The sequence below is a fragment of the Acanthaster planci genome, linkage group LG07 (genome assembly GCF_054643075.1).
Source record: "Acanthaster planci isolate LZ-2023a linkage group LG07, COTS_SCS, whole genome shotgun sequence".
Lineage (NCBI taxonomy): Eukaryota > Metazoa > Echinodermata > Asteroidea > Valvatida > Acanthasteridae > Acanthaster > Acanthaster planci.
In genome coordinates, this window is record NC_141783.1 from 20,023,016 (window position 1) to 20,034,126 (window position 11,111).

Here is an 11,111-nt window from a genome sequence, read left to right on the forward strand (position 1 = left end):
TGTTTGTCAAATTTTCCCCAGTGAGCCGGAGGAAAAAATAGGGCGTAGTTTGTCCCCGTATAAAGGCTATATTCAATTTGGAAAGTCCAAAATCCTGACCGCGACCGAAAGGTTTCACCGGCTCATAAATCATCGTCAATTGAAATCACCGCCGCTGATAAAGCTAAAATCACTCAGCATGGTAAATTACAGCTCGCAAGTGCACTTCTGAGAGTGGATATTAGTTTACGTGGAGGATAATAGACATATATAGTGTAAACGTTAATATTGAAGAAAGTCAAGAGAATGTTTTTAAAGTAGTGAACAATGACATTATGAATATAACGTCATTTAAACATAATCATGGTAATTTGGGTGCAAAAGATGGTGTTGTTTTAATTGTTATTTAACATTTTTTATCCATGCCTTTAAAGGTGATGACGTTCGGTCGACAGAAACAAAGACGGGAGAAGAATTAAGCGATGCCATTCCAATGCAACGACCACAACAGAATTCAGTTAATCGGTCGATTTAATTTGCAGGGATCTATAACTGTCAAGTTCTCATTCCTTTAAGCACTACGAGTTCCCCTCCCCCCCCAAAAAAAGCACATCCATGACTGATCAAATTCCGCGAGACGGGTAGATTGAGCGTTTTTAATCGGTTGTCGTATAATGAAGCATCACTTTGGTCTTGCCTGGGTTGATTTAATGTTGTGCCATTTAGGAAAAGATCTGTTACATACATGCAATTTCCGTACCCATGGAGTGAGTCAAGTAGCGTGAGATTGCCTGCACCATAAACAGACCCCCCCCCTCTGGCTGAATTGCTTTGGCGCCACGCAGATTTATTGTGGATCACCCGGAAAAATTTTTAAGGTTGCATTCATGTCTTACATTTCGTTGTTAGCTGACGGTTAGCCTGAATATTTTTCTTCCACGGATAAAAATGGGCCAAAGGAGATTGTCTAGTACCTGGGCTCAAAAGCCGAGCTGGCGGCGAGTAACACGCAGTGAATCTTCACTTGCGCGTGTCGACCTTGGCGGGCAAACCAGAATTAATCCACGATGGACAATTAGCCTGAAAAGAAGAAAGATACAATTCTTGTACTCCTATCTTTTAACTTTTGGGATTGCCAGTGTAAAAGAAGCCAGTCGAATTTAGCGTTTCTTTGACTTCAACTTTATCATTTTCTTTTCCAAACCAGAGAGGACATGATTGCTTTTTGTTTCCATTTGAAGGCAATGCAATCAACACCTTAGGCAAAGTGCACCATCCATGGCGTGATAGCTTACATCCTTCGACCTTTTTGGATAATTAGACTTCATGTTGATCAGCGCACACAGCGGCGTATCCAGCTTTTGGTGTCGTGGGTGGGGGAAAATTCAAAAGCGAATGCAGCTTCGGGCTCATTCAACATGATGTTGGGGGAATCAAAAGCGTTACTCACGGTTTTACTTTGTGGTGCTGTTTTCTTAGGGTTTGGGTGCTAACATTTGATAAATAAATATACCGGTATTACTTTCTTTCCTACTCACATATGAAGTATTTTTTGTAAAAAAAAAAGTCAGAGGGCAAGTTGCCCTTCCATGCCCCCTGCTGGATACGGCACTGAGCGCATAGTGCCTGCTCTAGAAAATCGCGTAGGCCGGGATTATGGAGAACAAAAAGTAAAATCTGCTCTTCTGGTATTTATGAAGCAGACATGCGTGGGAAAACTTTTTGCTTCTCCCAGAGGAGAAAATTCAGAAAAGGATCACATATTTTGTCCACCTGTAAACGCCGCTTTCCGATACCAAAGCAGAAAATGAAAACATCCTGAACCATTTTTGGTTTTCTTCCTGAGCGTAAGCGTGGTGGGGAAGTCAAGAAAGAACATCTGCCCCTTTTGGCAAAAAAAGAAAAGAGCAAAATGAAAAAAAGACAGAGGAATGAACAAAATGGGAAATGGAGATGTAAATGGCCGATTTCCTTGGAATTGAACCCGCATGAACTGTTGCTGATATTGAGTGCTCTGAACCCTTCCCAAAAAGAGTCACGACCCCCATCTTGCTTGGAGTCACAAAGTGCCTTGCCCAAAAGGGAACGCGCAATGACCCCGGGCTGGATTTGAACCCGCAACCTGCGGCTTTACCCGTCGACTATGAACCGAGTGCTCTTAGCTACGCGACCACAGCACTCCACGAGCGGTTGAGAAGTCAAAAAGTCAACAATGTCCCTTGCAGTACAGTAAAGCATAAGGTGATGATTTTCAGAAAACTAACTTGCCTGTTTGACAGTAATACGATTGTCATTTCTTATGGTCTTTAATTTCATAACTGTTTGTTGTTTGAAATTGTCTACTTACATTACTAACAAACACAAAACTTAAATTTACACAAAATTTTATATTTATGTAAAATTATATTATATTTTAACAATTCTGGTCGTTTCACATTATCTAATTCTTTCGCTTCGCGCCCTTCAAGCACTTGAGATCCTTCGCTTGTAGAAGTTGATAACTTTTAACCTCCCCCCGGTAGCATTGTGAGTGTTTCATTATAGCAATGAGCGGGAAGCAAGGATTCGTTTATTCGAAAATTCCTCTTTGTAAATCAATCTGCTACATTACATATTTTCTTCGGAGTACGAATGCTGCGTTAGACATTGCCTTCGTTAGCTGTCTGCTCCGATGCACAGTTTGTCACCCTATTCGGCACCGAGATTGGGCCTTCTGTCTTCTCGGCCACCATGAGGATGCTGGGAGCTGGCTGGCTGGGTCTTCGCCGTCTGGTGTCGGTGATGCTCATTCTCGTTCCGTCTGAGAGGCTGCGGTTGACTCGGCCCGGGAAGATGCGCCTCCGGCAGAGAACGTGCTTGAAGGCCCGGCGGAAGTCCCGCCGAAATATGGCATAAATGAAAGGGTTGGTCGCGCTGGCAAGGTAGCCAAATAAAGCCGACACCAGGTAGAGATAGGATGGCAATGCCTTGGTGTTGGTACAGATCTTGATGAGTTTTGTGATGCAGAACGGAGTCATGCAGAGGAAAAAGACGGCCACTACTAAGGCCAAGCTCTGAATGACTCTCTTGTCGTTGATGGGCTGGCGGTTATTTTTACCGCCACCTTCAGGGCCCGCCGCCTTCTCGTGAGCAACGCGGCAAATCTTGGTGTAGCAAAACGTCATGACGATGGCCGGAATGAGGAAGCAAAACAAAAAAGCGAGAATGACGTAGGTTAGACCTCCTTCCTGACTGTATTTATCCCAGTTAATGGCGCAAACAACTTCCCAATAATCGTATACTACCCACTGGTAGAAGACGGGTATCAAAGCAAATACGCACCCTTGTAGCCAAGCGTAGCCGATAGCAAGTTTAGTCACTTTAGGCGTGATTATAGTCACGTAATGCATCGGGTGTAAGACAGCATAGTACCCATCGATGCTGATCATGGAGAGGGTTAACATGGATACTATGATAAACCAGTAGTTGAAGGCACACTGGGCGTAGCACCAGGACGAACCCATGAACCAACCGTCTGCTATCAACGAGACCCAGGCGCTGGGCATCACCAGGGTGGCATTCATCAGATCGGTCAGGCTCAAGTTGATCAGGAACACGTTGGAGGTTTTCTCCCGCAGACGGGGGGTCTTCAGGATTGCAATAATCACGGAAAGATTCCCCAAAATAGACAAGAGAATGATAAGCACCAGAACTACAGCCGATATCACTATCCCCACCATCTCGCGGCGCTCGAAGTGCCCATCCACATCCTCGGTTGTGCTCGGTCCAGTAGGATCATTTCCTGCTGAGAGGTTTTCCATTGCTGACTGGCAGTTTTTCACCCAGCGATGCCCATGCCGTCGCTTGCACGATCTGCACTAATCGCTCCAATCGGTTGGTATCCTGATCTGTCGGTACAGTCCGTATGCATCATCAGTCTATTCACGCGTGACTGACGTGAACAGACCACGGCCACAGCTCGCAGCCAGCTTATCATCTGGTGTCGCACGTGATTATTATCCGGGCACTAGGCCCACCGAAGTTATGGTGTAGACTATTAGTTGACTCCAGTGATGGATTTCTATAAATAATTTCCTACAGGGAGGTTTAGAAATGCGAAATACAGATAATGGGAAGGGGTTCATTAGTTTGACACACTTCGGTGAATGTAATTCATTTAAAGGACTTTTTTTTATTTGATTCTGACTTAACACGACGATATTGTTGTTTTGCATGTACATTTACATGACGATGTTTAATATACACTGGATTTCCCGGTACCATCTGCCAGCATATTTTCACAGTATACAGTCGCCTCGTGCTAATTCAGTCCCCGGGATAATCGAGTTCCATATGAGTGCTCCCGTGGCATAAATTTGATGTATTGAAATAGACAGCAACAAACCATCCATCAATGAATGCTTGGCTCATTTGTGCTATGAGCGCTTGAAGCGGCTACGAACATCATACCATTTTTCTTTATCGATTAATCAACGAAATCCATTCACTCACTCTGACTGCTGGCAAGCGTGCATATAACATGAGCACTGGCAAAGGAATAGGTAGGCCTTACGATGTGTAATACTTCAAAACAGATTGCGACCGTGAATTAAAAGAAAGCTGAACGATAGACTGACTGCAATCAGTAAGTCAGGTGACCTATAGTGGCTGTCAAACATTGGTCAACAAACACGGCGTCCTCCCACGGCAAAGTGTGTCATATTTCAATGTTTTCACCAAAAATAAAGCCGACAGTCGGTAAAGTACTCAGACCACTGTTATGCTGAGTAGTATACTGAAAAATTATTTATTAGTAAATACACTCTGGTAAAACAGAAGTTCCCCCAGTGGCGTAGCCACGGGGGGGGGGAGGAACGTTTCCCCCTATTCCAGGTGCCCCCCTGCCGCACTAGTAAAAGCTGGTACCCCCCGATGCTCGTGCCCCCCCTTGTGCCCCCCTCCCCCCCACTAGCATGGCCGTCGGAACCGGGGCCGCGGGGGCACACATATCATGGAGGTAGACACACACACACTTTTTTGAGACGCGAGAAAAATTAAAACACGATATATTAACACTGCATCTTTTCTAAATTTGTTCAGAAAAGGCTAGTCTTTTACTAGTTTTCAAAACGTTTGGAAAGGCACACTTTACGCCGACTGCGCCTGTTTTGTTTTGACCATCTGCCATCTTTTCTTGTCTTGGACGTCGCGTCATATTACGTCATGTTCTTGTAAATGTTGTAAACCCATGTGCTTGAGCGGCTACTCCTGTCAGCTTGATAGGATGCGTGCGCATAGTGCGCATTCGAACGTGCAACCCCTGACTGGTACCCTGGCAGGTGGTCGCGCAGCGACGCGTGCTAGGGTGTGTGTGTTCTTGTCCAGCCTCAACTTCCCAAGGGGCCAATTTTGCCATGCTGTGAGATGTTGGTCCACGTAAGTGATGCTTGTTGGACCACATTGAAGGCATGCATGATTAGCATGCATGGTGCAAAACAAGATGGCGGACAATATTGAAAGGGATTTTAGTTCCGGTTATCATAACTCCTCTCCCCTCCGAGTCCTCAGTGTTGTTACAAACAATTCTAACAGTATGGCATTCCATTCAATAAATATTTATTCCAGCTTGTAGTAAGTTAAAGAACAACTTAAAGAATCATTAAAATAACAATTCGACATGCAACTGACAAGGGCATTGGGCACGACATAGCCCCACACAATGTAGGGCCGTACATCATATGGCTCTCTTTTGAAATCTGTCTTTTATCTATCGCCAGTACAGCCCTACTTGTATGGAAGCTTAGTGCAGATTGTCGGGAACACAATTTTTTCCGAAATAAAAACAGCCAGACAATTTTACTTACACCAGTCGACTACTCAGGGTTTACTATCTGACTATCCCAATAAAATTCCCATGACATAAATTACCGCATTCGTCTTTCCTTTTTTTTTTTTTTTTTACAAAAGAAGGCATCTTTTAAACCCAGCCTGTAAAGTATGCTGACGATGTCCGTGGTCATTTTGAATAAATACACACGATACAATTTTCCTCATAAACTTACTGAATGTGTGTTTATCCCGATACGTCATATTAATGTATTTTGCAGAAGCCTCAATTGAAGGCCACTAAGTGCGACACATTAGCAGAATCAGTAGAGTGGTGCTATGGTATATGCAACACAAATGAAACGAGTTTGATGGTACAGTACGTGCGTACGTGTATATTATACGGTTTTAGTGAAAATTCTTGTCATTATTTCACTTTGTAAATGCAAGCAGATTTGGGGCCAAATTACAGAAGCAAGTGGCCCGGAAAGTCCCTAAGATTGCACCAGAGAGCATCTACAATCCAAAATTTCCTGGAGCCCTTGAGCGGGTCCCGAACCCCACGCCGTGTTGGATGGAAAACACTGGTGCCCCCACACACTTTTTTTATACCTTCCGACGGGTCTGCCACAAGTAAAATCCTAGCTCCTAGCTGCGCCACTCGACAGAACCGATGTTTGTTGGTGTTTGATACCCACTACAGTTCATGTGACTTTGTGGTCGCAATCGGTCTATTGATTTGATTGGGTCAAACTTCATGAATTTCAAAAACAGGCTAGTTGGGAGAATCTTTGGAACGATAGAAATCAACTTCAAGTTCACCAACAATGATCAAAACAAGCATACTCTTTCCTGTCCGTCTTTTATAGTTGCTCCTCAGCAGCCTAACTTTATTGAATCGGGACGGTCATGCATGCGTGCACAAGCCGATCTATCTTCGGTCTTGTGTATCAGAAATCTGGGATAACATGACTGCAGTGCAGGGATTAACTAACGTGCAGATTTCTCCATACTGATGTTTCCCGCGGATTGTGGATTGAACTATCAACAAACAGCACAACGGGTGTCGCACTTACTGCACGCACTTGGGTATGTCTTCAAACACAAAAATATCAAAATACCCCAAGGCAGGCGTGTGTTGTGAGTTTAATACTCGAAAACGTGTTTCTCCATGACAACGTACAAAGCATGGATACTCCAAAGATGGGCTTGAAGCAGTGGAAACCAGTATGATTTGAGAAACAACAAACAAAACAAAGCAACATTTTCCTACCGCCAATGCATCGCCACTGGTTTGGGATGGTGTGGTAGAAAGGTGACATGGGTTTCAGCATCCTGGTTTTGAATTTCGGTTCAGTAAAACATCGTTTGTGTTTGCTGGTTGCTCTAAACGTGCTTTCGGCCAGAAGAAGCATGTAGGCAGGCAGGCAGGGACACCGTTGGAGCAACGCCGAAATTTGGAAAGGCCGCGTGAACGTATATCTGCTTTCTGACAACGACCGTTTAATTAAACACAGAACCTCCCCTATCGAATCAAGATGTTTGCTGCCTAGCAACCACATCGTCAACCGCAACCCCCCCCCGACACACACACCACCACCACCAGTGGCGTATCCAGCTTTTGGCTGGGGGGGGGGGGGCAAATTCAAAAGCGAATGCGGCTTCGGGCTCGTTCAACATGATAGTGGGGGGAAGATTCAAAAGCCTTACTCGCGGTGCCGACATTCTAGCTTTTATTTCACGGTGTTGGTTTCTGAAGGTTCGGTGCTAATGTTTGATAAATAAATATACCGATTACTTTTTTACCTATGAAATATAAAATCCGTCAGGGGGGCAAGTTATTCCCCCCTACCCCCGCTTGATACGTCACAGCACACCGCACCACCATCGGAATCTGTAAAATGCACTTGAAACACACCTAGCCCCAAGAGCAAACGTGGACTTCTGCGACAAAGGCCCAGAATTTAATTTTTCACAAAACTGCCGTACCGTTAGTCAGGACTCAAATATTCCTCAGTTACAGACCTATGAAGCGAGAAAATAATAGAGGAAAATATTTGTCAGAGTAGGAACAAAACATAAATTAGTAGTTAATTTGCTCAAATTCGGCTTGTGGTAGTCCTACATAGTGAAGCAGCTTACCCCAAGGATGGAGTATACGAATCAGCCAGTCTTAAGATTATCTGGCGATGGACCATCATACAAGGGGCACATAAGTGACGTCATGCGAGACAATGAAAAATAAGGCTAGTAAATAGCATTTAATGGCAAGCCAGCCAAAATATTTATTGTGTCGTTTGCTTTCTAAAAAGTTAATTCAATTAGCTGAGGATACGGAAGAGGTTTACGAGTAATCGGCCCCGAGCTAGGTGGACGTTCAAACTCAGGAAGCAAATGTCAACATTGAATTAGATTTAAGTCGCCTAGCAAATCTAAGCATCCTTGTTACCAACAACTGAACCAGTAAAATAAACTGGAAAACACATAGAGCTAAAACAGAAGGTTAAACCAAATATACTTCACATTTCTAATTTCATCGTGGAATTTCCTGGCAACTGGTAACAGGTCAGGCCCGTAGGCTGGGGGAGTTCGGGGGTTCGAACGACCCCCCCCCCTCGCTTCCGAGTTCCGCTCGTTAGTGGGTATTTTTTAATAAATATATAATTTTAATATAGGCCTACCATAATTATATAAGCTGCAGTTTATACCTTGATTCTCATGCGGAAAATGTCTCTGCAGTTTATAATGAACTGCGGGCGGCTTATACGGCAACAATGAACATCAGTCACTAAACGCCGCGCCATGCCTGCAGCGCAGCGAACCTGGACCGTCGAAGCGCACCTCGGCCGGCCAACCACGCGTACCAGCGGCGCAGCGTTTTGGGCGCGGGAACAAGGCAGTCATGTTTTCATTGGTTACCGTGTACGTTGGCTCTACTCACGTGCTGGAAATGAAGGAAACCAGTCCAGAAAGACTGAATAGACTTATAAATGCACCGTAAGTACCATTCACACCTCACAAATTGTGTGGTGGTCTGTTCGTTTTTTGTCTTTTACTGTTGTGTAATCCATGTTGTTTATCATTTTACTGGTCTTAAAAAGAATTGCTGCATGGCCCACCCAGCAAGGACACTAAAATAATTTTTAGGACTCGAGAAAGTTTAGGTTTAATGAAAACACTGGTTCGCGCGCTGCTTCACATTACAAATTAAAGAATTCTGAGAGTGGCGCGGACCCTATGGGCACTTCGAATTTTCGCTTCTAACGTTTGTGTATGGAGCTACATTTTACCTCCAATTTCACAAAAGGTGAAATTTAATCAAACTCCAAATATTCTGATTCATAAATGTCGATTTTGCAAAGTTCCGATTAGAACTTTTAGAACTTTTTTTTTTTAGAACTTCTGAATTTTTTGTGGGATTTTCTGAGATTTTTTAAATAATTATGTTCATATCATTCACTCGTCACCGGCACCCAGCGCCCGATTCAAGGTGCTGGGTGAAATTCATATAGGCTACCAGGCAATTTACAATACGCCGTGAATATTGAAAGCTGAAGTAGGCGACCTATGCAAGTCTAACATGCATCCTTCGGTTCGCGACAAACATGGGACTTGTTAATGTTGTGTTCCAAAGCACATTATGATAGGCCTTTGTATAAAATATGTTTTCACAGTGCCCAAAGTTCCACTTTTGGTTTGACGATCCCCCCCCCCGAGTCTCTGGTCAGGCAACGGGCCTGCAGGTCCAGAAAATACGTACATTTTATTTTCCTTCGTTAACTCGAACTCGACATGAAACAGGTCACCTTTGGAAGTACACTAGGAGCAAACACTGGAAAGTAGCGTCACAGAAGTAGAGGCGGTTTAAGTGTGATTCACGACATCTGCGATGTTAAAAGTCATCTTCTTTTTTGGAATCACTCGTTTCTGACAAGATGTTTTCATTAGTTGGAAAAGGAGAAAAAAAATTGGAATCAGTTCAATTCATTTTGGATGGAATCCATTTGAAATTACAAGGCTAAAATAACTGAAATATGTAGGCCCTAATGGTGCCAATCAAGCAAATAAAAGTCACGCGTTCATTTAGTGCATGATGTTGACAAGTGCTCGAGATTCCCATGATAGGAAGAGTCTCAAGGATACCAGAAAAAGGTCAATTGTACACTTACGACAAGGCTACTGGGACTTACAGGAGACAGAAGAGGTTGTTTTCAGACGTGTGAGAGATGATGGTATAGTGGTGCACACTCTGGGGAAACCTCGGGGGACGGCTACGCAGCGCAACGCACAACACGACAACGTGCGACGGGGTACGTGTGACACGAGTGACACGTGTGAGGCGACGAAAGGAGCAAAGTACGAATGTTAAGCCACAAAATATGCAAGATGGTATAAGGACAACAGCACGACGCAACTGGCGACACCATAACGTAAAGCTGCGTTGCCTCCCAGTCCTTTTGAAGAGGCGACTCAGTGTGTCCTTAAAAGAAAAATACCCACTACACTGCTCAGCATAGTCGACACCTTTGGAGTCTGTGGCCGTGTTTCGGGCTTCCAGAGCTACGGCTAGGTCTATTGTCTGCGCGTCTCCACGCATTTCCATTGGAGCGAAGACCTAGACCTAGCTCTAGACAACTTGGATTCGGATGCAGCAAGTTGACAACGCCATGAAAAGAAAGTTCCCGTAAAGTGTCGTGATTTTCGGGCGGCACAAACACAAACCGCTCTTTTGCAGAGCCACACATTTTCAAAAACATATTTGAAATAGTCGGATGAATAAAAAACTCCTGGTTTTTTTTCAGAGCCACACATAAAAAACACCCCCCCCCCGAAAAAAGGAGGAAAAAGAGAGATATTTGAATTTTGCCATGTCCATAAAAACTACTCCAAGAACGAATCCATTACTCATAGGATTTTAAAGGTCGCAAATATAATAGTCCAGAAATATGAATACCAAGTAAAGCAACACTTTCACAGCGATGGCCTGTAATTTTTATGCTTTAAAAATGTTTAAACAAACCGTGGAGCTATTAAAACCGTATGAGCCAACGGCGAATAACGGTACGGTCCTCTTTCCAGAATATATAAGACCTGTAGGGCCTAAATCGTACCCAAGGTGCTCATTATTGCAATAAAGTAGCTTCGTCAAATTGCAGTGAGACCTCAATGTTAAAATCCATACAAATGGTCTCTATAGTTTTGTCAATTTTACTCATATCACACCCTTCCAGAATTCGCCCTTGGCAAATCGGCAAATCCACCTGTGCAGGTTGTGACCAAGAAAAAAGACCGTACAGCCAGTCTATTTCCTAATGGCGTTAGCTCCG

General features: G+C 43.9%; 1 protein-coding gene across 1 annotated transcript; it reads right to left on the bottom strand.

Annotated features, from left to right (window-relative positions):
- Window positions 1-1,545: 1,545 nt before the first annotated feature.
- LOC110976095 (D(1) dopamine receptor-like) lies at window positions 1,546-4,141 on the bottom strand. Its single transcript, XM_022229085.2, has one exon. The coding sequence runs from the start codon at window positions 3,777-3,779 to the stop codon at window positions 2,619-2,621; it is 1,161 nt and encodes a 386-aa protein (XP_022084777.1). The 5' UTR covers window positions 3,780-4,141; the 3' UTR covers window positions 1,546-2,618.
- Between the last annotated feature and the right edge of the window lie 6,970 nt (window positions 4,142-11,111).